The sequence below is a fragment of the Macrobrachium rosenbergii genome, chromosome 40, assembly GCF_040412425.1.
Source record: "Macrobrachium rosenbergii isolate ZJJX-2024 chromosome 40, ASM4041242v1, whole genome shotgun sequence".
In the NCBI taxonomy this organism is placed as follows: domain Eukaryota; kingdom Metazoa; phylum Arthropoda; class Malacostraca; order Decapoda; family Palaemonidae; genus Macrobrachium; species Macrobrachium rosenbergii.
In genome coordinates this window covers 10374851-10402665 of record NC_089780.1, presented here as the reverse complement: position 1 = coordinate 10402665, position 27815 = coordinate 10374851, and the positions used below count along the sequence as shown (strand labels likewise).

Here is a 27815-nt window from a genome sequence, read left to right as displayed (position 1 = left end):
AATCAACTCACTCTCTCTCTCTCTCTCTCTCTCTCTCTCTCTCTCTCTCTCTCTCTCTCTCTCTCTCTCTCATACATGAGACAGACACAGTGAATAATAAACATAAATCTCTCTCTCTCTCTCTCTCTCTCTCTCTCTCTCTCTCTCTCTCTCTCTCTCTCTCTCTCTCTCTCTCATGCATGAGGCATACGGATCTGTCATATTTTTCTGTCCAATAGCAGGAGTGAATCACTCTTTTGCAGACACATTTCATTTATTTCTCTCCTCGTAAAAATTACCATATGTATACTTTCTTTATATCGTAGCTGAGTATTAATGATTTTTTTCTCTCTTCTCCCATAAAAGGATGTTTTATGCAATAGGATGGGGTTTACCTGTCATAATGACTGCCACCTGGGCTTCCACAACTGCTCTTTTGTATACGGACACAGAGTAAGTACACCCTGGTAATGTGTAGTCAGTTCTGTTTATCTTAGTTTTTAGTTTACTGCAGAAGAAAACTGTTGCGCCGGCTTTTTCTGTCAGCCCTCAGATCTTGAAAACTACCGAGGCTAGAGGGCTGTAAATTGGTATGTTGATCGCCCACCCTCCAGTCATCAAACATACCAAATTGCAGCCCTCTAGCCCCGGTAGTTTTTATTTTATGTAAGGTTAAAGTTAGCCATTATTATGCTTCTGGCAACGGTATAGGTCAGGCCACCACCGGGCCGTGGTTTAAGTTTCATGGGCCGCGGCTCATACAGCATTATACCGAGACCAATGAAAGATAGATCTATTTTCGGTGGCCTTGATTTTAAGCTGTAGCGGCTGTACAGAAAGCTCGATTGCGCCGAAGAAAGTGCGGCGCATTTTTTACTTGTTTATGTTTTGTTTTTTCATTACCCTCACCAGCGAAATTGGAGGAACGTACTGATTTGCCTCTTGTCTGTGAGTATCAAAATATCTCAAGAACGTGTTAACGTATTTTGATAAATTTGAGGAAACTCGTTCACTGGACTCCTCTTAACACAGGTTGTTTGTGTGTGTGTGTGTGTGTGTGTGTATGTGTGTTCGTGTGTGTGTTTCAGTGAAGATCTGTCTTCATGAATACCGTTTCATCACAAACGAATCATCTGGAATCAGATGTAGGCCTAATTACTATATAATTTTTTGTGATATTCTTCATATTATATGTTCGTGCATTCATTGGCCTGAATTTTTATATTTTTATTGATAAGTCTGCAGGAGGTTTGTTCTTTTCCGAATTGTTCATGTTATTCATTTTGGAACAAGTACTTGAAGGAAAGTTCACTGGGTATTGATGTAACCTTTCATGACCTAACCTAGCCCACCCTAACCTAAACTAGCACAGAAAGTTATTACTTAATATCTCTGTTTGCAATGATTTTATACATACGACCACATAAACGCTCATCGACCTTGCATCTAGATTACAACCCATAAAGTATTGTTCTATTGACATATTAAACGAAAAGATAGCCTAATAAGATCTGACCTGAAGTAAAAAAAATATATATATAAATAGAACTGCACCCAATCCATACTTAGAACTGTCAGCAAAAACAATTGTGGTTAGAGTAGGGTCAAAATGGATTAAACAAGCATCAAAGCAATCCTTTTTAAAAACAGCTTCTCCCTTAACTGAAAAAAAATATCCTTTAAAAAAAGCTTCTATGTTCAAGGTCGCGTTCGCACTGAACACTTTTGCTGACGGCGGAAGCCATCTCTCCCTCTGCCGCAGCAGATGTCTAAAATAATGAGCCTATCAACTTTCCGGAATTTTGAACGCTGCTGGGCTTTTTATTTCCAAACTTTAATGCTTATCTGGCAGAGAGAGAGAGAGAGAGAGAGAGAGAGAGAGAGAGAAAAAATGGTGGCTGATTGCCAGACGGTGGTAAAAACAAATGGTTATAATGAGATGACATTTCAGGTTTAACAGGGCATCTTGTCCTTAACTTTTTCGTTTAGGTTTGTCCAGTGTTCATACATTTTTAATAATAATAATAATAATAATTATAATAAACTTCATTGGGTGGAAGGTCATTTATTCCTTGACGTTTCGGTATAGAGAGAGAGAGAGAGAGAGAGAGAGAGAGAGAGTTTACTCTCCAGAACCTAATAGACCTTACAGACCACTTACAGTTCGTTCAGGTTGCCCCAGGTCCCTCAGTGTGAGGCACCTCTGATGTCTACCAGAGAACTGCTAATGGCGTAAAGAAATTCTAGTCTTTAGCTTGTAAGGGGGGTAGGGACAACTGCAGGACCATTAAAATATTCGTGGGATACCCGAGTTATTTTTAACCCTACTTCCCTTACGAACTAAAATCTGGAATTCTTGAGATACGATCTGGGTTTTGTAGCACTGTGTCGAATAAACTCTCTCTCTCTCTCTCTCTCTCTCTCTCTCTCTCTCTCTCTCTCTCTCTCTCTCTCTCTCTCCCATCTCGGCTCTCTGCCTAATTTTCGTAAGTTGATAATTAAAAAGTTTATATTCAGGGCGCCACCACATCATATGGTATCACAAGAGTTCGAATTTTAGCTTCCTGAATATATCAGACTAAAACGTCTTGTAATTGCCGCCATGATATTAAATTTATATTTCTCGTTAAAAGAATGTCGTCTTTATTTACGATTAATGTCTCAGCCTTACTAACGCTATTGAAGATTCTCTGATCACTTGCCGGTGGGAAGGAATTCAGTGACAGGTGGCAATGAAGTAAGCGACCGGTGGAAAGGAATTAAGTGACTGGTGGGAAGGAATTCAGTGACCAGTGGAAAGGAATTCAGTGACCAGTGAGAAGGAATTAAGTGACCGGTGGAAAGGAATTAAATGACCGGTGGAAGGGAAGTAAGTGACCGTTGGAAAGGAATTCAGTGACCGATGGGAAGGAATTAAGTAACCGGTGGGAAGGAATTAAGTGACCGGTGGGAAGGAATTAAGTGACTGGTGGGAAGGAATTAAGCGACAACGGTGGGAAGGAATTCAGTGACCAGTGGGAAGGGAGTAAGTGACCGTTGGAAAGGAATTAAGTGACCGATGGAAAGGAATTAAGTGACTGTTGGAAAGAATTAAGTGACTTCAGTGACCTGTGGGAAGGAATTAAGTGACCGATGGAAGGAATTCAGGACCGTTGGAAGGAATTAAGTGACCGGTGGGAAGGAATTCAGTGACTGGTGGGAAGGAATTAAGTGACCGATGGAAAGGAAGTCAGTGACCGTTGGAAAGGAATTCAGTGACCGATGGAAAGGAATTCAGCGACCGGTGTCAAGGAATTAAGCGACCGGTAATTAATTTGTCCGAGTACCTCTTTCTTTTTACTCATTCCGAAGCGACGATGTTTAATTCGCAGTCAGATTACACTTCGTTGAAATCCCCTTTCACCCATTTTTTGTGTGCCGTCATATCGAACGTGTTTCCCACCGTCAAAAGATTCTTATTTATTTTATTTATATATATCTTCCTTGTCAAAAAAAGCCGAATAAGCAATGCCAGTCCATGTCAAACTCTCAGGGCTTTTCAAACGCTTGGTTTTTTCTTTATTCATGTGTGTGTGTGTGTGTATGTGTGTGTATGTATGTGTGTGTGTGTTTGTGTGTACACTTGAAGATCTCGGCGTGGGTTACACCAGTTTTGTGAAGGTAAATAGTTTCGGCTATCATTAGATCCCATTCAAAAAGGAAAGAGAGAGAGAGAGAGAGAGAGAGAGAGAGAGAGAGAGAGTGTATATTTGAACCTCTGTATAAGTTTGTAGATAACGAATACTTAAACTGCACACTAGACGAAACTTTTATTATAAGATATTCATAATATACTGAGAGGAGAGAGAGAGAGAGAGAGAGAGAGAGAGAGAGAGAGAGAGAGAGAGAGAGTTTGCTCGGCACAAAGCTAGAGAACCTATTTTTAATGTAACGAATGTATCGGACGATAAGAAGATGCTCTCTCTCTCTCTCTCTCTCTCTCTCTCTCTCTCTCTCTCTCTCTCTCTCTCTCTCTCTCTATGAATACCTTATAGTAAAAGTTTCGTACAGACCGCTGTTTGAGTATTGTTATGTCGTTATACATAAACTTGTACACAGGTTCAAATATACACTCTCTCTCTCTCTCTCTCTCTCTCTCTCTCTCTCTCTCTCTCTCTCTCTCTCTCTCTCTCTCTAGAGTGACTCTGATGGTGAAACAACTCAGCACATGTCCGAAGTTCTCAGAGCCGCTCTAACTTTCTGCGATGCAGCGAGATAAATATCATTAGGAATTTCTTCACTTGTGCTGAGAAAATTGCTGAAGAATGTCAGTCTTTTTTCTTGACCTTTTGACCCTGCTTTGTCATTTCATCGTATTCCCTTTTCATGCCCTAAAGGTGTGAAGTTACAAGGGTAAGAAATTCGTCCACAGTAGGAAGTGGATAGGGTTTCTTGTGAAGAATTCGCAACGAATATTTACAACTCATAAATTCCTCTGGGTTGAAACGTTTCTATAGTGTCATTTCAAGTCAAAACGACGAGGGAATAAAATGGAAGACATTTTTTTATAATTATGATTCTGTTACCATTTCTTTTAAAGGACTCGAGGTGATTATTTAGAATGGTAAAAATTCGCTTTCACTAAGCAAATCTTCAGGACCTTTATAACTTCCGTGGACGAATCACTGATATAGTTTATGGTGTCTTCCCAACGTTTCAGGGAAAGCAATTAGAATGATGGAAATTATTCTTGACGATGTCATTTTCGTAATTTCTCATATGGTGTCATTTCTAACTCTCTATCCCGGGCAACAGGAAGGTTTATAAAGCTTTTCAGTTACTTTTAAATGTTGGATATACACTGAAAAACAACGATAGATCCATTCCACGCGCATACATGACTTGCAGTACAACCACAGCTTGACCGTACATTAAATATTCGTATCCGAGAGGTTTAGAATCGTAAAGAAGGCGTCCAGCTGACTTCGTCATCAAGCTTAGTCTTGAGCCCCAGCGAGAAATGGCTTGCTTCTTGTGGGGTGAGCTCTGTCCTTGAAAACCCTCTTCACCTTAGAGCTCCTTGGAAATTTAAAACCGACATTATGGAAATTTGAAGGGTAAACATTACTGGATGTTGACTCCCCTCTTTCTGAAATCTCTTTAGATTCTGGGATTTTTGCTTACTCTGACCATGTCGCGTTTCAACGTAACTCTCTACATGTGAATAAAAGTCTCGTTTCAACGTAACTCTCTATACGTGAATAAAAGTCTCTGGGGCAATACGCAACTGTGGCTTTAATAGAGCATTTTAAATTGCAAATCCTATCTCAAAAATACCGACGTCTTCTTGTCCATGACCACGCCATAGAAGAATTTCAAGGCAGTCCTCATCATTAGCCGTAAGGTATATTCATACGATCTCTTATTCGTATGTACAGGCACATCATGATACACCCAGTCATTCCTTTTACTATCAACATTTAGTGTTTTCAAAGGAAAAAGGGCTGCGCCGACTTATTTTATTAGCCATGAAGCTATTTCAGCGTATTCGGAAATCGTTGCTGATAGCAGTATGTTAACAGGTTTTCCTTACCAAATTCATCTGTCATGTTTACTTATCGTAATGGCAGTGGTGGAAATGAATTTTAATTCGAGTAATTTCTGTGATGTCCGAGTATAATCGGTAAGTTGCTACTGAAACTTAATCATTCACTTATAATTTTTCTTCACAAGCAGCTCTTTTTTTGTGAATGGAAATTACAATCGAGTCAACTATGATGAATGGTTACTCTTGCCATTCCTTGCTGTATTCTGTATTTTGTAACTTATTTAGCCGGCCCATTTGCGAAAAGGTAAGCTTGCTACCAGTCCTGAAGCAAAAGAAGTCTATTAGCAATCATCCCGGAGCAATCTATTCGACAAATGAACACGTTCTGAATAGCCATCGCAGTCTTGATCTCCTGGGTACTAGAGACTGGTCCACAAAAAGGAGAGAATTCTTGCAAATGGTTGTTTATCTTATAAATACCCTTTATACGAGGTTAGAGGTTTGTTTATTCATTCATGTTTTGGATTTTCTACATCTCGTATCTGTAGTCTGAAGATGGTGTGTATTCCTGAAGGTCCTCCCAAAATTTCCCTGGGGGAAATTTTGACAAGCCGGTGGAGTCATCATATGCTGGCATAGGTTTGAGTCTCCCGACATTTTGAAATCCCAATTTTCTCTTTTTTTTTCCTGTTCCTTTCTAATTAGGATGACCAAATATATAAATATTCAAACTCTTTGATGAGGTCATTCGATTTCCTAACAACTCTGATGGCATTCAGTCGCCACCGACAACCGAAAAAAAATCCTGAGTTTCAAACACAACAGGAATCGATGCATGTGGAAATGGGTACTTTGAATGCCAGCGATGCAAGGGAGGATTCATTTATTTAAGGCTTATCAATTCGCAATAGTTTGCTTTGATGTTTAGAATAAATTTTCAGCCATCTGCGCAGTTAATGAAACAGGTGGATGAGCTTCATGGCTAAAAGCACTCGACGGATTGACAGAGCAAGAGGTATGAAAGCGGTTTATAGCTTCGTTTATTTGTGACTCATTTCATCGAGGTTCTGTGCTCTCTCTCTCTCTCTCTCTCTCTCTCTCTCTCTCTCTCTCTCTCTCTCTCTCTCTCTAAACTCCCAATAATTATTTAACTAATTCTCTCTCTCTCTCTCTCTCTCTCTCTCTCTCTCTCTCTCTCTCTCTCTCTCTCGTCCGAAAACTCCCAATAGTTATTTAACTAATAATTCTCTCTCTCTCTCTCTCTCTCTCTCTCTCTCTCTCTCTCTCTCTCTCTCTCTCTCTCTCTCTCTCTCTCGTCCGAAAACTCCCAATAATTATTTAACTAATTCTCTCTCTCTCTCTCTCTCTCTCTCTCTCTCTCTCTCTCTCTCTCTCTCTCTCTCTCTCTCTCTCTCTCCAAAAACTCCCAATAATCGTTATTTTTCGAAAGGTGAGTCTCCTGTTTTTTTTTAACAGACCCAGATTACTTTCACGCACTGGGTTGCCCTTCCCACCGGCGTCTACAGTGTAAATAATGAATTCAGAAAATTGCGTAATAACTATAGATTGTTCTGAAACAGCTGAAGAATATCTGAGGATCGCATATTTTTGTATTTACAATTCATTTAGTCTCATTACAAATTTTCGCGGTTGTAAGCGGCTTCCGCAGAAATAGTGCTTTGTGAGCTCGATAAAATTATCATAATTACTAGGCATTTAAAAGTGGGAATTCATTTTTCCATGTCAGATGAGTACCTCGGGGGTATACTGGTTGTATGACACGTGTGATGGTGGAGACTCGGGGCTTTAGGTCGTCAGTTGTGGTATGAATTGCCGTATTTACTCTTGAATATTCAACAGCATTAATTACAAATCTCCTAACCAAGGTGAACTAAGACTCTGCTCTCAGTATGTCAGTTTATATATAAAGAAAGAGTATTTAGTGGTTTTTTTATTTCGATGAGTCACATAGTTTTTTTTTTTTTTTGTGAGGAAGGGAGGGTTCAAGTGAATGGCAGTTGGGCCTTTAATCGCCCTGATGTATACCTTGCCAAAATCGAAATTTTGCATTCCAAAATAGTCGAAATTTTTTGCATTCCAAAAATTCAAATTTTGCATTCCAAATTGTACCTTGCCAAATTTGAAATTTTGCCATTCCAAATTAGTACAAATTTTCCATTCCAAATTGGGTATCTTGCCAAATTCGAAATTTTGCATCCCAGATTGGTTGTATATCTTGCCAAATTCGAATTTTGCATCCCAAATTGGGCACCTTGCCAAATTCGAAATTTTGCATCCCAAATTTGGTACCTTGCCATATTCGAAATTTTCCATTCCAAAATAGTACCTTGCCCAATTCGAAATTTTCCATTCCAAATTGGGTATCTTGCCAAATTCGAAATTTTCCATTCCAGATTAGTACCTTGCCTCCTATTAAGTTTTATGAGAATCAGCGAATTAGAGAAGACTTTAATGATGGCTTGTACATTTCATATTGACCTTGAATAATATAGAGTGAAAAATTATTGGTAAAAATTATCACATGACGTCAAAGTACCCATGTATCAAGTTTTGGCAAAATCCGAGAAAAATGTAATATTTATAAATAAAATTTTGGCCACTAAATTACCCTTTGACCTGGAAAACAGGTTAAGGTAAAGATTATTGGTGAAAAATAATAATCAAACCCCAAGCTCCCTTCATTAAGAAAATAAAAAAGAATGGAAAAACGCAACTAATGATAATTATAATACCACCAAATTCTATACCACGAGATAGAAATATATCCACAATCAGCCTTCAGTCACAACAGGAGCACAATTTTAAATTGCTGCAACAATTCTAACTATTTCACGCTTGCATTGTTGCGTATTATGTTCGAAGATAAAACAATCCAGGTTTCGGCAGAATTTAATATCCTAATCTTTCTAGTGGTCTTTGAATGATTTGAAAGTTCGAAATCTTAGATGCAGTGTCTAAGAACAATAAACCTTCCTAAGATTTCTGCACACACACACAATAGAGTGTAAATTAAAACTTTCGCCCATCCGAATTGCAGGGTCAGAAAAATTATGTAAATGATGAACTTGCTTCTAGGAAGCAGAGAGAGAGAGAGAGAGAGAGAGAGAGAGAGAGAGAGAGCCTTTTAGAGAGAGAGATACGATAAACTTGCTTAGAAGAGGTATTGAGGGAGAGAGAGAGAAGAGAGAGAGAGAGAGAGAGAGAGAGAGCCTTTGCTTAGAAAAGGTATTGTGAGAGAGAGAGAGAGAGAGAGAGAGAGAGAGAGAAAGGTAGAGAGACAGAGAGAGAGAGAGAGAGACTTTATGATAAACTCCTTGCTTAGAGAAGGTATTGTGAGAGAGAGAGAGAGAGCCTTTGCTTAGAAAAGGTATTGAGAGACAGAGAGAGAGAGAGAGAGACTGTTATGATAAACTCCTTGCTTAGAGAAGGTATTGAGAGAGAGAGAGAGAGAGAGAGAGAGAGAGAGAGAGAGAGAGAGAGAGAGCCTTTTATACGATAAACTTGCTTAGAAGAGGTATTGAGAGAGAGAGAGAGGGGAGAAAAAGAGAGAGAGAGAGCCTTTGCCTAGAAAAGGTATATTGTGAGAGAGAGAGAGAGAGAGAGAGAGAGAGAGAGAGAGAGAGCCTTTGCTTAGAAAAGGTATTGAGAGAGAGAGAGAGAGAGAGAGCAGTTTACTTAGAAAGGAAAATATAATAAAGAAAATTTAAGTAGGACCTTCAGTTCAGCCGTTCAAAACGCCTCAGGTGACTCAGTTGAATTGCTGCCCGAGCCTTTCGCCATTTTCAAATTAAACTTTCTCCCACAGTAGTCAAGGGAAAAGCTTCTTTTGTTCTTCGAACAGAAAACCGGCTTCTAGAAAATCCCATAGAAGTTCAGCTCAACTTTCCGGGAAAGTAGGTTTCTTGTTAAGAGTCTGAAGGAATTCTTAGAGAGAAAAGGGACGGAATATTTCCTTTCTTTCTCGGGAGCCTTTATATTTAGTCCGCAAATACTTAAATAATCTAGTATGTCAGGTCAGAAAATTGAATTTCAGTGCTACCACGGTAATAGTTAACGATACGGTAACTTTGTATAAGGCGATGTATTTCAAGGTGGAGAAGCGCCTAGTAAGGGTTGTGAATCCCTTGGTGAGAGGAAATCACCTCTAAATGGTGGAAGAACCCTTCTGATGCGAGTCACCCTTGGTGAGAGAACATTGCAGCTAAATTGTGGAGAAACCCTTTTATTATGGAACGTTGTGTTTGCTCTAAAAAGTGCAGATGATATGAAGTTTGAAGTTTAGTTATAATGTATCCCAAGGCAGTTGGAGGGCCTAGTTAGAGTTATGGGTGATATCTCCCAAATGCAGACAACCCAGTGGTGACCACGGTTTCACTCCTGTAAAATTCAGGAACAACAAAAGCGTTCTCGTCACTCTGTGAGGTTTGAAAGCCGTGAATGACTGGGATCATGGCGTCTGATATATATATATATATATATATATATATATATATATATATATATATATATATATATATATATATATATATATATATATATATATATATATATATAGTATATATATATATATATAACTTGTGTGTTTCTTTCGTTAGAGTGGCTGTACTGTTGCTTAAATATATAAATGTCGATTACTTTCAGCCAAAATAATGAATATTCTTATCAACCATGTCAGCTTCCCCATCTCCCCAGCCCCTCTCCCCTCTCTCTCTCTCTCTCTCTCTCTCTCTCTCTCTCTCTCTGACTTGAGCTCTGGGAATGCATGCATATTTTTTCTCTCACTGGGCCTCGCGTACCTGCATCAGCCATTCTGCTTCGTTTTTTTTTTTTTCAGTCACAATGGATCCATTCCAGATCTGAACTCGGGATCAGAAAGAGGAACCTGAAGTTTGGTGTCATTTGCATGAATTTCTGAAGCCCTTTCATGCAGAAACTGGAACTTGGAACGTTTGTCCTGTGTAGTCTGCTGTCAAGGGGAATTCGGGAATTGAAAAATTTTGGGAATTTGCCTCCAGTTGATCGTTTCTTGGGAAAGTTGTTTCTTTTTAGGAGTTTATAGTTTTCTTTGTGCGTTATATCAGTTATTAATGATCCGGAAATGTTTCTGCAGCCATTATATACAGTTGTAACTGGGGCAGTTAGTGGCTTTAAGCGTAAGCTGTTTAATAGCGATAAGTTAGATAGTTGAAATGTATGCAGGACAAAGTATAGATTCTCTCTCTCTCTCTCTCTCTCTCTCTCTCTCTCTCTCTCTCTCTCTCTCTCTCTCTCTCTCTCTCTCTCAAACACACACACAAATGCAAGTCTAAAATAGAAAGCATGCAATACATGTAGTGTGCCCATGTCCTCATCTTTGCTTGCAGAACACAGCAATCGTACAGCTCTCTCTCTCTCTCTCTCTCTCTCTCTCTCTCTCTCTCTCTCTCTCTCTCTCTCTCTCTCTCTCTCTCTCAACATCAAAAGGGCAAAAGAAAAATCGTATACGTGCATTCCATACATATGAAGCCATCGGTACATGGAAGAACGGGAGCATAGCTATGCTTTTGACTCTGTTATTAACAAAAGGTGAAGTAAGTAAGTAAATATGCAGTATTATTAACAAAAGGTGGAGTAAGTAAATATGCAGTAGAATAACTTTAATTAAACATTTCACTGGGTAGGAAAAATTCACAAGGGACTTTTCCATAACTGGCAATTCTTGCCCTTGACGAATCTCCCTTACGCATGTACCTGTTCATTTATTCTCCCTCCAGCGATTTATTCACCCTTACCCACCCCCTTGGATATGCATTTTCCAAAAATGTATTCACTGGCCAGGTTGGAAAGTGTAGGTCTATCTGGATTTGATTTTATTGAATGAAAGTAGGACTAATATTAAATTTTTTTGGGTTAGATATCACAAAGTTCAGTATCATTAAAAATCATAATAGTTTAAACAGAGTTTATTCATTTCGCCCCACCACCCTTACCCTTATATTTTGGTCACTCGTAAAATTTTGGGGAAAAACTGACACTGGTTCCTTTTTTCAAGCCATCCATATCGTTCAGCTTTGTGGAAAATGGTTAAATGACCGACCTCTGGATCGTGGTAACTGATGGTCATTGGTACAGATCCGGACAGTGCCACTGGGTCCAGTTTCCTGGGCCAGAAGGTTTTTGGCAGGATTTGTGTTGGTAGCCCTGAAGCTGTGTGTGTTTGAGGAAAGTTTGCCTTATTTTTTTATGCATAATACACAAAAATTTCTAGGAGGTAATTAAATGATACCTTTATGACAAAATGGTGAAATGATTTCAGACCAATGGACAAAGGATTGAATGAGGGAAATAACTGGTGGCTGATCGACTGTGGTGGGTTACAGCCAGAGTAGAAAAGGATATTTGAGCAGAACCTCGTCACACAAAGACATATATCCAAAAATATTTATGGGTTTGTGGGTATGTATGTGTGATAGAAGAGGAACGAGAGAGAGGGAGAAAGAGTATGTGTATGTGTGTTTCACATGTATACCCTCATGTTTGTATACCTGTGTGTTTCATTAAAGGACTTAATAAATATGCCTTCATTATCCATATAAGTAAAAGCTCTTTATCATTAAAAGGTATAATGAATATTCCCTCATTATTCATTTTAGTGTAAAGCTCATTTTTTCACCCGCACCTTTTCTAGAAATTGAAATGAGTATTATTATTATTATTATTATTATTGTTATTATTATTATTATTATTATTATTATTATTATTATTATTATTATTATTATTATTATTATTGAAGAAGGCCACCAAAGGGGCCACTGACTTGAAATTGAAGCTTCCAAAGATTATTATTATTATTATTATTATTATTATTATTATTATTATTATTATTATTATTATTATTATTATTATTATTATTATTATTAGAAGAAGAAGAAGAAGAAGAAGATAAAGGAAAACACAGAAAGAAGAGATCGGACTTATTAAAAATAAAAAAAAAATCAATAAATTAACAAAAAGATAAAAATATATTAAAATTTATTCATAATATATAATTTATTAATGTATATATCTTCATGCTGTTTCAAACCCTGAATAATTCCTTTAAGCATCTGTCAAATCATTCTCTTTCTTTTTTTACTTCCAGGTGTTGGTGGGGTTACAATTTAAGCCCTTATTTTTGGATTTTGGAAGGACCCCGTCTCATCGTCATTTTTGTAAGTAATATGAGGTACCATAAAATTATGAAAATCTGGTGTTTTCGTGAATTGAGATGTAACGTCACTTCTTGGGAATACAATGTTATTGGCTGTCTTTATTCTACGGAATTGCGTGGCATTATTTTATCTGATGAATTTATATGTATATGTGTATATGTATATGTATATGTATATGTATATATATATATATATATATATATATATATATATATATATATATATGTATATATATATATATATATATATATATATATATATATATATATATATATATATATATATATATATATATATATATATATATATATATGTTGTGATTATATCACAACATCCTCTAGTCTACAGCCAAAGGTAAGACCACGGTAAAATTTTTAACATGTATAAAGTTCGACAAGGGTAAAAAAAAAAAAAAAAAAAACCTAAAATCTAATCATCACCCTGAATGAAGCTGATCGGTTTAAGACCCGAACGTCACCAAAGATAAATTGAGAACCGGGGGCGCAGAGTGTCAAGGGACTCCTTCGCGGCCATCAAAGGGTTCGTGTCTCTCAATGGGGCGCCGACGAACCGCCACTTCATTCCGTTGCGTCTTAGATCCTTCTTGTTAAGGGGGAGGGGGGAGTTTAAATTGGCACTGAACGGCCCTTTTGACCTTAATGAACTTCCCAAGATGCATCAAAGGTATGGCGGCAGCATTGGCTTTTTGACTATATATATATATATATATATATATATATATATATATATATATATATATATATATATATATATATATATATATAAATGTATACATACATAGTGTGTGTGTGTGTGTGTGTGTATGAATCAGCATAAAATTTCTGAATTAGTGAAAAATAATATAGGAATATTTTTTAATTCGCTCTAGAAATGGCTAGTGCAGTTTTATTTTGGCCAGAACTAAAGGGAAATATTCCATAATATCTGCATACTAATAAAAAAAAAAGTAATCGAATCCCATACTCCGAAAAAGAGAGACAAACCAATGTATTAATTTCGTACGGACTGGACAAGAGAGATTCTATTATTCCTGAAAAATATACAAATATATTTGTATATTATTTATAGGAAACAGTCAGCTCGTATTGTAATAAGATTACAGATATAGTTGAATATGCCAGCTTTTGTATAGAAGTTCCTTAAAGAACACCAACCATAAATGCAAATTTCCACGGAGTAGGAGGCCGAATTTGTGTAAAAGACAAGAATAGAGAAGGAATAAATATATGAAAATAATTATAAGTAATCAAAGATACAAACATACACAAATATCAGTGGACAAACGGGAGCTTTAATCAACATTGCGGTCGATATCACTGACACAGGAAAGACTACCGTTCCACTCGGCTAAGACTATCGTTCACTCAACTAAGTCTACCATTCCACTCACCTAAAACTATATCGTTCTACTCACCTAAGACTACCGCTCCACCCAGAGAAAAGACTGGAGATATCAGTGTAGAATTGTAAGACAACAAAAAGGATGATGGCCACATTATGGAGTATATAACTAATATTTGCAGATGAAACGCTTTCGATTTGCGATAATGAAATAAAAAAAAGATTGTGACTTTAAAGCTTAAACTGAATCTGAATAAATGTATGATTAAGGTTTAAATGGAAATCTGGAATATTCTGTAATAAACGGAAATGAATAAAAACTAATTGTAATTCCATGTGATACATACAAGTGAAAAGAATTATTAAAATGATGTTTCTTAGGAAGTTCATGACATTACAAGGTAATCTTGCAGGGCAGAGTTAGAGAGAAGGATTATGCAGTTTATTCATCTTAGAATTGACCATTAAAATGTGCTAGTTATCAGGGTTCACTCTCTCTCTCTCTCTCTCTCTCTCTCTCTCTCTCTCTCTCTCTCTCTCTCTCTAATGCTAAGATTATCTATGTAAGTTTAACCTCTCTCTCTCAGCTCTTTCCAGGCAGTCCCTCTTTCTCTCTCTCTCTCTCTCTCTCTCTCTCTCTCTCTCTCTCTCTCTCTCTCTCTCTCTCTCTCTCTCTCTCTCTCTCTCTCTTCAGTTTCAGATAGGTGGATACTTGAATGGATTAAATATATTTCTCAAACTATACTTTTATAGGAATTTCCTCTCTCTCTCTCTCTCTCTCTGACGTTTAACTGCACTCACTAATCCACTGCACTGAATGGATTCTCTCTCTCTCTTCTCAAACTCTCTCTCTCTCTCAGATAAGTTTGCACTCTCTTGAATGGATTAAATATTTTCTCAAACTATACTTTTATAGAATCTCTCTCTCTCTCTCTCTCTCTCTCTCTCTCTCAAACTCTACTCTTCTCTCTCTCTCTCTCTCTCTCTCTCTCAGATAAGTGGTTACCAAACTTGGCGTTTAACTCTCTCTTGAATGGATTAAATATATTTCTCTCTCTCTCTCTCTCTCTCTCTCTCTCTCTCTCTCTCTCTGTGATGATCAATGGGTACCCATGGTGTGATTAATGATTCATTTGTTGGCACGGTCATCAAAGTTCTAATTGCCTTTTGTTATCGCGCTTTTCAAATTTAATTAAGCCATCCATTCGAGTAAGTCAATTACGAGGTTGTTTTCAGACCCAACAAAAAAGAAAAAACTAAAAAGGTCATTCAACTGTCAGTTCAGAATTTTTCTCTATCTTTTCGTTCTTTTTTTCATGCTGCGAACCAACTTCGTTTGGGTATTTGCAAGCGGACAGTAACTTCATTAATAGAGTTCAGTTAATCGTATCTCCGTGATTCATGTACCTAATAATTTTGATGCTTATTTTATCTGAATTATCAAGGTCTATGTTACTAATGATTTCTCTGCTAATTTTCTTTGTAAATTTTTACATATAATGCATATTATTTCAAGCCTTTCATTTTTGCCATTTTTTCATACATCATGTTTCTTATTTCAGTCCCCATTACGACTGTGATTTTTTGTGATTGTTACACCTGTAATTTTTTAAAATTACGTTTGTAAATAAGTATAATCTTATTTCTGCAATGACGATTGTGTTCCTGACAGTGATATAGCAGAGTAACAAAGTCTACTATAGTCTGTTTCTTAATTATTTTCAAGCAAAAATTAAGGAGTAAATAGTCACATACGGTAAATGTTGGGTTTCAGGAACTTTACCAGTAAAAATCTTTGGCAGATACTGAAGAAGCATATATATATATATATATATATATATGTGTGTGTGTATGTATGTATGTATGTATGTATGTGTGTATGTATATATATATATATATATATATATATATATATATATATATATATATATATATATATATATATATATATTAATCACTACTAATTGATCATTTACTTATTCACATCTTTTCCACAATGACTTGCAAGAAAGATCCGTAGAGCCACGTTAAAATCATTAACAACTCGAATGTCATTTTATCGATGAAAGACGAGTCACCAGAAATATCAAGAAGGCTCTTCAGTTTCATTAATTCATTTTATTAATTTCATTAGTTCGTTAATGCACGTTAAATTCCGCAGCTCGTGAAACGGCGTATAAAAATCAAATTTACTTCACATATTTGACCGTTACTTCTTCAAAATAATTATCCCAGAATTTTTTATTGGATCAAGTACTTAGGTATGATGATGGTAATACCTTAAGGTACTTAAGAATTTGTATTTTATTGGCAAGGTATGATTAAGATACTTTGGGCTTAAGATGGGCACTGAAAAAAAATTGGTATTTTCGTCGCGAGTCATCTTTTAATGAGGGGGTAGTTTTGTCACAGAAGCATTGAGTCTGCTAATATTAACGCATGCGCGGATGGTGATGGATTTGTTTCGTCTCGTCGATGAATTATTTCTTGGTCTCCAAAGTTGTGCCCACAACTACGAAGTTTTCTTTTTGTGGATTAAGTTGTAATACCACAGGATACTTAATTTATTGGCAAGTTATGATCAAGATACGTTTTGCTTAAAATTAGCACTGGAAAAAGGTGGTAATTTCGTCGCGAGTAATTTTTTAATGAGGAGGGGTATGTCTGTCACAGAAGCATGTAGTCTGTTACTTGTTACGTTGGCGAGGATTGTAAACCACATTTAAACTGATATAGATTTTCAGTGTTGATTTTATTGAAGTATTAAACAATTATATTAATAATTATCATAAATTATGATCAAATTTCACGTAATTTCTGGTCAAAAATTGATTTTATAGGGGTTTTGGATTTAATGTATAGGTCAGTCATATGTCTGGCAGCGCCAGGAAAAAAAGGTGGAGTGTCAAGTGAAAATTGAGAATAAACCCAGAAAACTGAAAGAAAAGGTGACTTAAAAAATGAATATTTCATTTGTTTTGTCTGTGTTTGTATGTCTGTCACGGGTTAGGGGTTTGATTTTGAGTTGAAAACCTTTCTGGGGTGACATAGAGGCCGTGTCCAAAATTTTGTCCTGGTCTGTCAAGCGGTTTGGATTTCTATAGAAGCCAAACTAATATATATGTATATATATATATATATATATATATATATATATATATATATATATATATATATATATATATATATATATATATATATATATATATATATACACATAACTTTAAACAGCATATATAATGTATGTATTAAAGTAATTTTACCAAAAATTTAAGGGCTGACATCATTGTTTTAACTGTAATGTTTTAGTGTGATTGCAAAATAATTATGTTTTCATGAAGTGGATACAGGTTTGAAACCTACCCAAAAACCTCCCTGGGGTCAAATGGGGGCCGCGTGCAAAATTTCATCTAGATCGACCAAGCGGTTCGGGTTTATATAGAGCACGAGCTTATATAGTTACCCTCAAATATATATACAAGATTATATACACAACGTTACATAGCTCTGGGGTTTGTTTGACGGTTAATATCACCCGTCTATATGCAAATATTACGCCAGTGAGCGGGTAATCAGATATGTAATGGAATGCCACCTGCATGTGTTTCACAGTGGATAATTACTGGGTAATGTGTCTCTATAAATTAACTTATAAAAATCTTATTATGCATTAATATGCCTCGGTTATTATCATAAACACATTCCTTTTTTGGTATAAGAGTAGTGTGGTTGTGTTTCTTTTAAATATAATAGCTGGTATACAGTACAGATATATAGATTAATATAGACACAAGGCCAATGAGGCATTCTAGGTATTTTTTGGTTAGTGAAATAGGCCTTTGCCTGGAAGACCGGAAGTGGGGATATGGCCATCTTACTTGCTTTAGTTTGACCAGCATTAAAGAACTGTTGATGTGTTAGCTTGCATTTTTATTATTGTAAGTTTATTCTCTCTGCACGCATTAATGACATGCGCCTCTAACATTGTTTTGAACATGTCACCAACACTATTTTGAAAATGTCCCCAACATTGTTTTGAAAATGTCTCCAACATTATTTTGAAAATGTTTCCAACATTGTTTTGAACATGTCTCCAACATTATTTTGAAAATGTCTCCAACATTGTTTTGAACATGTCTCCAACATTATTTTGAAAATGTCTCCAACATTGTTTTGAACATTTCTCCGACATTATTTTAAAGATGTCCCCAACATTGTTTTGAACATGTCTCCAACGTTATTTTAAAGATGTCTCCAACATTGTTTTGAACACGTCTCCAACATTATTTTGAAAATGTCTCCAACATTGTTTTGAACATGTCTCCAACATTATTTTGAAAATGTCTCCAACATTGTTTTGAACATGTCTCCAACATTATTTTAAAGATGTCTCCAACATTGTTTTAAACATGTCTCCAACATTGTTTTGAACATGTCTCCAACATTGTTTTGAAAATGTCTCCAACATTGTTTTGGCTGTGAAGTGTTTGTCATTCTTGTACGTTCCCAAGATCCATTATTTGTTAGGGTGAATGGGTGAATCCTCAATCTCACTCTTAAATCTATGCTAATATTGTTTCCATTTTTCTTTCATCTTGAATTCCAAAGCCAGAAAGTTCACTAAGTTGCCAGCAATTATATATATATATATATATATATATATATATATATATATATATATATATATATATATATATATATATATATATATATATATATATATATATATATATATATGTATATATATATATATATATATAATATACATACATACATATATGTGTGTGTACCATAACCGTTATTACCTCGATGCTTTTGACCTGGAAGATAATATAATCAAAATTCAACAAGATGTTTTCAGTAAGAGAACAAAATTTTAGCGAAGAAAAAAATGAGGCAGAAGTAAAGAACCTTAGCGACAAAAAATTAAAAAATCAGATTAATTTTGGTGATGTAAAAAATCTCCAAACGGATGTCATCGACCGAAATTACATTAATTAGAACATGAATTAAAAAAACTTGAAGTCATTAAAGAGGCCAAGTGACATTTCTACATTTAAAGAAGGTAATTACTTGTTAGGCAAAGTAGAGAGATGAAAACTATTTTTTCGAGATTTTCGCGAAGGTTTATGGAAAAATTTTTTTAATCAGACTGTGAGGAAATGTAATGTTGATGGGGAAGTGTGAGGAAATGTAATGTTAATGGGGAAATGTGAGGAAATGTTATTGGGGGAAATGTGAGGAAATGTAATGTTATTGGGGGAAATGTTAGGAAATGTAATGTTAATTGGGGGAAATGTGAGGAAATGTAATGTTAATGGAGAAAATGTGAGGAAATGTAATGTTAATGGAGAAAATGTGAGGAAATGTAATGTTAATGGGGGGAAATGTGAGGAAATGTAATGTTAATGGGGGGAAATGTGAGGAAATGTGGCAATTATGAACCTGGAAACAATTTTCAGGATGTAGATTAAAGTGTACGAGATATAATTCAGGGATTTAAAAAAAATGTTTGTATGACTGCTTAACATTCTCATGGATCGAATGAAGGGAAAATAAAATAAAAGATATAATTCATGGATTTAAAAAAAAAAATTGTATGGCCGTTTAATATTCGTCTGGATCGAATGAGGGGAGAAGCAGATAAAATAAAAGACCCAAGAAGTTCATGCAGTGGAATAACTGAGTCAGCAACTCAGCAGAATCAGCGGAGATCGGTGAAAGCTCTGAAAGTGTTTGCAGGAAGAGGAAGACGAACGCGAAAATTAACAAGTGGATGGCAGAGGCAAAAATGGTTAAATTGGAGCGAGGACTGATGATGAAACAACAGAAGAACTCCATTCGATACAGATTTAGGGGTCAACACAGAGTAGGCGAGAAGAGGCTATGGATTCTTCAGCTATAGAGTAGGACGGGAACATTGAAATAAATCCTCTTTTAGTGAAGAGAATGTCAGTTGCAAAGGAGAAAGAGAAAAAGGTAGAAGCTGATGAAGATGAAGTGTTGTATCAGTGTCACAGTACAGCTCAAAAGCTTGAGAGATGTAGAGACATGACGGAATAATGATAAAAAGTTGCCAAGGTTCTAAAGATGGATCAGTGGGTGTGTGAGTGTAAGGTTTTCCGGTCACGTAGACGGAGTTGGCAACGGTATGTTCTTGAGAAGCGTCTCTTTTGAAAGTTTCAAGAAGAAGAAGAAGAAAGAAGAAGAAGAAGAAGAAGAAGATGATGAAGAAGAAGAAGAAGGAGGAGGAGGAGGAGGAGGAGGAGGAGGAGTCTCTGGTTGGAAAATGATCAACATTTCTTGTGGAACAGTCTTAAGAGGAAATTAAGCTTAAAAACTGCTAGATGAAAATAACCAATAATGAAAAGGATAAATCAGCAAAAGAGAAAATACACACACACACACACACACACACACACACATATATATATATATATATATATATATATATATATATATATATATATATATATATAAATATATATATATATATATATTATGTTTATATATTATATATATAAACATATATATATATATATATATATATATATATATATATATATATATATATTTATGTATATATATATATATATTATATGTATATGTATGTATGTATGTATATATGTATAACCCAAATACCCTATCCAGAAGACGATCATACGTTCTTGTGATTATCGTGAAACCAAATACAGATCTCCCAATATCGGAGCAAAAGCCCCTAAGCATTCTGAACGGCACTGAAAATATCATTTCAATACCCGTACCTAGATTACGTCGGAAGGTTTCTAATACCTAGAACAGACTTGCCTGAGCCTGCAGTCTCAGGGCGCCCACCAATACACACCGACCACTGGCTTTGATTTCGATGTGATTCAGATAAGACTGAAACCTTATCAACCACAGACACTACAGTATTGTAGTGATGTGTTCATTGCATCATTTCTAGTTGGTGACTCATTCTTCTCTAACTTTTCCAGTAAAATTATCTAAGCGTTAGGCCTCTTTCCTCTTTCGCTATAGTCTGGATATATCATTTTCCACAGACACGGGCGTTCTGTATACAGTTCAGTATATCACTCTAAGATTCTTTATCACGTGAGGTGATAAAGAACAAAAAGAAGATATCGTAAAGAAGGCAAAACTCCCAAAAATATTGTATTTAAATTGATTTATTTAACCTTTTAATATTTGACATTTATTTTCGTATTTTTCGGCGATTTTTCAAACGGAATTTTGACTTAAAATCTTGATTGTTTTTAACGGTTTTTTTATATGCAAAATATTCTTTTATTGCATATTTTAGTTACTGAATTCGTGAAACATGGTTTTGTGGCGTTGCATGCATCGAAATTTAAGCTAAATTTTGACTGCCAAGAGCTGAATGTCTGAAAGCACCCGCAAGCACTCGCCTTGACATGATCTTAAAACAAGATCATGTCAGTCAAACTGACATCAAGACTGAAAAAAGGAAATCATATATTATTTTTTTATTTGTATGATTTATAATAAATTTTTCCTAACTTTTTCTTCAATTTTCAGACAAACCTGATATTTCTGCTCAACATCTTAAGGGTTCTCATCACGAAGCTGAAAGCTTCGTTCTCGTCTGAACTTCATCAAATCAGGTAGGATTGAGGATTTGAAAATTGACAGATTCCACAGACAGTCACCGACAGCCATTATACAACAATTGACAGTTACCTCAGACTAAAAAAGTACAGGAGAGAGAGAGAGAGAGAGAGAGAGAGAGAGAGAGAGAGAGAGAGAGAGAGAGAGAGAGAGAGACATTACAAAGTGTTTCATAATTGCCTAATATTCTGATTGTGGCTAAAGGTACAGTATTTTGGGGTGTGGGTTTGTGCTATGGGAACAACTGACCTAGGATGTTTGATCAGATGATTAATAATTTATGTATGTATGTATATGTACATGTATATATAATATATATTTATATATGTGTATATATATATATTTGTATATATATATTATATGTGTATGTATAAATTTTATATATATATACATATATATACAAACAAACAATATTACTTAAAAGCCTCCATACTAAAGTAGGCATACGAAAAGAGAATTCTTACATGGATAAAGTATCGGGCAAAAAGGGTCAGTTAGTAAAATATAATATCTATATTAGGTCACACAGAAGTGTTGCATCTAGTACATTCATCATTGAAATTCAGTGGAACATCTCAGATATGTTACAAGTTAGATTTTTCATAGAAAAAAGTAGAATAAAAACATCAATCAGTTTTAGGGCTCAAAGAACATTATCAGTAGTCTAACTCTTACGAGAGATTGTGGCAGCTGCTCAGCTAATTGTTGATGATTCCCTTTAAAGGTCCTTTGTCCCCAAGGCCGTAAATAAATTTTGTCATGAAGGATATGGAACTGACATGTGGCCAGTTTCCATTGCCAAGCCATCCTTCAATCTCAACGCTGCATTATCCACAATAGAAATATCATAAAACCCTTCCCTTTCTCTCACTTTCTCTCAAGTGTATTCCATGTGCCGTTTAGTCTTTATTGTTTGAATTGTACATTGCTAATCATATTGCGTTAACATGACTTGAAGGTGAAAGACTAAGCTTCTTGATTTTACTTCATGTATGTAAATATCTAATTTCTAACAAAACGTGGTGAGAGATGAGTTCATTACTAAACTGAATAACGATAAAAGCTTCCTAGAAATTCATTTCTCGCTATAATGTGGCTCGGATTCCACAATGAGCTGTAGGTCCCGTTGCTAGGTAACCAATTGGTTCTCAGCCACGTGAAATCAATCTAATCCTTCGGACCAGCCCTAGGAGAGCTGTTAATCAGCTCCTCAGTGTCTGGTTAAAATAAGGTATCCTCAACTTTTTTTTTCTTCTCCTCCTTCAGGAAAGCAGCGCGGGCTGCCATCGTCCTCCTGCCCTTGCTGGGCATCACGAATGCCCTCCAGATAGTGCATTCCCCGCTCGAGAGTAGCCCGCTGAAGTTCGCCGTGTGGACGTACGTATCGACGTTTCTGACGGCGTACCAGGGATTCTTCGTCGCTCTTATATACTGCTTTATGAACAACGAGGTGAGATATATATATATATATATATATAAAATTATATATATTCTGTATATATATTTAAATATATATATATTTTTTTATATATATTTTTTTTATGTATAAATCATTAAATTTTCTATCTCCAGCAACAAACTGAATAGGGAATCATTTATCTCCTCATTCACCGAAGACTCCTTTGTCAACCGCCCTGGCTCCTTCCTACCTTTTATTTCATTTTAACTAATTCAGAACACGCACTCCAGTGTCCATATTGGGATTTGAATGAATAGATATTGGTGCGTGTGTGTTACTTTACATTTTAATATATCTGCTCTCTCAGTCCGAATGCGGAAGAAGGCGAAATTGAATCTGTGACTGTTTTTTTTTTAAAGAGATATTAGACAAGGATTCCTTAATTGATTTTGCAGACAGAGTTGAGGGACACGAAGTACAGAGGCCGGAAAACCCAGGCAGTTAACCAGAGAGATTTGGTGTCGATGACCGTAGAAAACGGTCAGCATAGACAGAGATTTGTACGATGTGATTTATATAAAAAAAAACTTGCAAACAAGTATAGCGCCGGCAGACAAACGTACAGGTTTATAATACCAAACAGATCGAAATGACGCCAATCTTGATTTTGCGTTTGCCCTTTTATTTTCTTCCCCGTCAACAATTTTCGAATTTTGCGCAATTTTCATGTTCGTTGGTCAGGTGATAATTTGGCGGCCTTCTGAAGATTTTGTGGGTCCTTTTATTAGAGGAGTTCAGACTGCAAATTCTGCTTCGTGATTTTCCTGAAAATTTCTCCGGAATTTGAATCGGGAAGCATAATTTGAAATCTATTTTTAGTGGATTTGCCACGCTTGAGTCGATCATCAAGTATTCAGTAAGATTTATTTAGGATACTTGCTTACATCAGTATTAGATTGAAATCATCGTTTAAATTATTGGAACAATGTGTGACTTTGGTACAGAGTCTGAAATGTCCAATTCATTCATTGTGCTTGGAAATAAGCGTTCAAATTATTGGAACAACGTTTGAGTTAGGTACAGAATATGAAATTAATTCATTCATTGTATTTGAAAGACTTACTTTAGCAATAAGTTGAAATTAACGTTCAAATTATTGGAACAACATTTGACTTAGGTATAGAATTTGGTATGACTAGTTCAATAATATCATTTAGGAGACTAACATTAGTAATGATTTGAAACTAACGTTCAAATTATTGGAACAACATTTGACGTAGGCGTAGAATCTAAAATTGACAGTTCATTAATTGTACTTAGGAGACTTACATCAGTAAACAAATAGAAATAAACGTTCGAATTATTGGAATAATATGTGGCTTAGGTATAGAATTTGATATGTCGAATAAAAAAAAAAATCGGAAAGATCGTATAAAGTAAATCCTCCGAAACTGGAATGCTTGGATCGATCATTAAATATTCATTAAAATGTATTTAGGAGACTTACATTAGCAACAAACTAAAACCAACTTTCAAAACACTGGAACGATATGTGACTTAGCATTAGAACCTGAAACATAAAAGATAAAAAAAAAAACCGTCGAGAAATTCGCATAAAGTTCATTCGTGTCCCCGAAATAGAAATCCGGCGCACGAATGTTTGCATGAAGCGAGTGTGGGAGTGTCGGGATTGATCCCAGGTTATTTGCATTTCATTTCTCTCGTAGTTTTGGCACAGAAACGCCAACCCTCTTCTGTATTTCGGTTCTGGGGAAATCACAACTGCAAGCAGTGTATATATATATATATATATATATATATATATATATATATATATATATATATATATATATATATATATATATATATATATATATATATATATATATATATATATATATATATATATATATATATATATATATATGTATGTGTATGTGCATCTGACTACCTGTCAGTCAGTCAGTCAGTCTATCTTTCTGACTGTCTATCTGTCCTTTCCCATATAAAGACCAGCTTTTTTTCATGGTACGGTACCCTTCCAGTGAAAACTCCAATTTTTTTTTTTTTTTTTTTTTTTTTACAGGTAAAGTCCGCCTTGAAGAAATCTTGGTCAGACTACCACAGCCGAAGAGACATCGAAGACAGCAGACGTCAGTCTGTGACTTCTTTCCGTCTGCACAGGTATTAAAACGTCCACTTTTTTTCTACTTTTCCTGACAGATAGTCTTAGTAGTAGTATTATTATCAGTAGTAGAATTTGAGTTTTATACAATCAGATTTTTATTGCTTAAATATTTCATTTGCTCTTTTGCATTTTAGCAAACAGATTTTTCTACGAAAACTTTAAGAGTGTCGATAAGGTGATAATTCCAAATTGGTAAGTGGACGATAATATAAAAAGTGTTAACTTCATCTGAGAGGTAATTTTCTCTCTCTCTCTCTCTCTCTCTCTCTCTCTCTCTCTCTCTCTCTCTCTCTCTCTCTCTCTCTCTCTCTCTCTCTCTCAAATTGAAAAAAGTCCCAAAGAAAGGTATTGTTCTTGTGGACGATAATATAAAATGCGTTATCTTCAACTGAAAGGTAATCTCTCTCTCTCTCTCTCTCTCTCTCTCTCTCTCTCTCTCTCTCTCTCAAATTGAAAAAGTTTGGCGGTAATATAAAAGCGTTATCTTCATCTGAGAGATTGAAAAAGTCCCAAAGAAAAGTATTGTTCCTGTGGACGATAATATAAAATGCGTTATCTTCATCTGTATATAAATTGAAAAAGTACGACGATAATATAAAAGCGTTATCTTCGTCTGAGAGGTAATTCTCTCTCTCTCTCTCTCTCTCTCTCTCTCTCTCTCTCTCTCTCTCTCTCTCTCTCTCTCTCTCTCTCTCTCAAATTGAAAAAAGTCCCAAAGAAAGGTATTGCTTGTGATAATCTTCATGAGTTTTAATTTGAAATCTTTCCTAATAACTTCCCGGATGCCCGAGGGATAAGTTGAAAATTAGTGGAATCTCTGATGCCCCAGGCATATAAGTTTAAAATTAGTGGAGTTTCCAGACTTATCACTTCGTGAATAATATGCGGTAAAACGTTTTGAGTAAGTGTTGCTTCTAGCAGTCCCGGGAATGGGCGATAAAAGTTTTATGATACGAAGGTTACTGTTGACGTAGGAAGCAACTGGGTGAATCGTCAGGCTAAACATAATATAAAAGAAAATCCGTATGTTCGATCTGATTGACAAAGTAGAATATAACAAAAGGATTGATATAGAAGAATATAGTGGGTTTATACATGGGAGAGGACGATAGGATCAAGGTTTTGGATAAAAGGTGTATATAACATACATTGACCTTTAAAAAGCACATACGGTTGAACCGATGGAATGACAATGTGGTTTGGTTTTAAAGACTTACGGTTTAGAATTGAAATGCCTGAGAGCGGTTAAATGAAATTGAAGTATGTGAGAGCATATCTGAACGGGAGAGACAAATTCTCTCTCTCTCTCTCTCTCTCTCTCTCTCTCTCTCTCTCTCTCTCTCTCTCTCTCTCTCTCTCTCTCAAACTAACTAATGTCTTAAAGAAAGACACTGTGGCATGAAAGTGGGTCTGAGACAAGGTTGAAATATATGATACGAAGAAGTGACTCAAAGGTTGACTCAGGTGTAAAGATAGGTCACTGAGTGCTGAGATGGTCTGGACGTGTAGGGAAACCGGATGACGAGGGGTTGATGAAAACAGCGTATAATTCTGAAACGTGAGAAAGAGGTCGTTCATATCCAGGAGACGCAAGAGTGCGTTCAGGACTGAAGTAAATCTGGAGTGACATGTTGCTGGAGCCATTTTTGTAGGTGTAATAAGCAGCTAATGGTATGGAAGTTGTTTGCACAGGGGTTCATCTGCGATTCTGCAGTTAAAATATGTACGTGGCTATAACATTATTAAGGAAATTGCTTAATGTTAAAAGGATATAGATAGGTAGATAGATAGATTCAGTAGTAATATCTCCCTTTAAAGGGATAGAAATAGACAAACGAAACTTAGAAGTCCACGACTTTCTAATCCTGTAGGTTCTATATGCAAAGTCTGATAAAACACGAGCGTCGTATCTCCCTCTGGAAGACGAAAGATTATTGGAATCAGGGAAAAACAGAGTAAATCAGTATCCGCGGAGATTTGTCGGTAATTCCTAACGAACAATTTTCCAATAATTAGAATATTAGGCAGAAGCTTCCCAAGGATGGAAATTTCAGTTCGATCCCTTTGAAAGAAATTCCTCGATAATTATTTCCCCTTCCAGTTTCTGCTCAGTTTTCTCTTATCAAACTGGAAAACCTTCATTATATGGAAGTGGTTCAAGAAGTGACTGGTTTTGAAATGGAAAATGGTTGAGTAAAGTGCTGTCAGTGTGCCTCTTGCGGTACACTGTAGGCATTACTTGAGTTCTCTGCGGCGTTCCTTCGGTCCCTAGCTGCAACCCCTTTCATTCCTTTTACTGTACCTCCGTTTATATTCTCTTTCTTCCAGCTTACTTTCCATCCCATCCTAACAGTTGTTTCAACATTATTTTCAGCGCTGAATGACCGCATGGGTCCCAGTACTTGGCCTTTGGTCCAATCTTATATTCCAGTTTAAAGAGTCATGTATTTTCTATTGAGTATGAAAATGAAATTCCAAAAATACGGAATACTTAAGAGAAATAGAAAATCAGTGTTT

At 35.9% G+C, this 27815-nt stretch overlaps 1 protein-coding gene across 3 annotated transcripts in view; it reads left to right on the top strand.

Annotated features, from left to right (window-relative positions):
- The window catches only part of LOC136826117 (PDF receptor-like), a 154796-nt gene that overhangs the window by 118743 nt on the left and 8238 nt on the right, over positions 1 to 27815 (top strand). For all 3 annotated transcript variants that reach the window (XM_067083101.1, XM_067083100.1, XM_067083099.1), the window contains exons 8-12: positions 346 to 432; positions 12648 to 12717; positions 21622 to 21707; positions 22978 to 23161; positions 25197 to 25294. In XM_067083101.1, coding sequence (XP_066939202.1) covers positions 346 to 432; positions 12648 to 12717; positions 21622 to 21707; positions 22978 to 23161; positions 25197 to 25294 — 525 coding nt within the window. The remainder of the gene's footprint in view (positions 1 to 345; positions 433 to 12647; positions 12718 to 21621; positions 21708 to 22977; positions 23162 to 25196; positions 25295 to 27815) is intronic.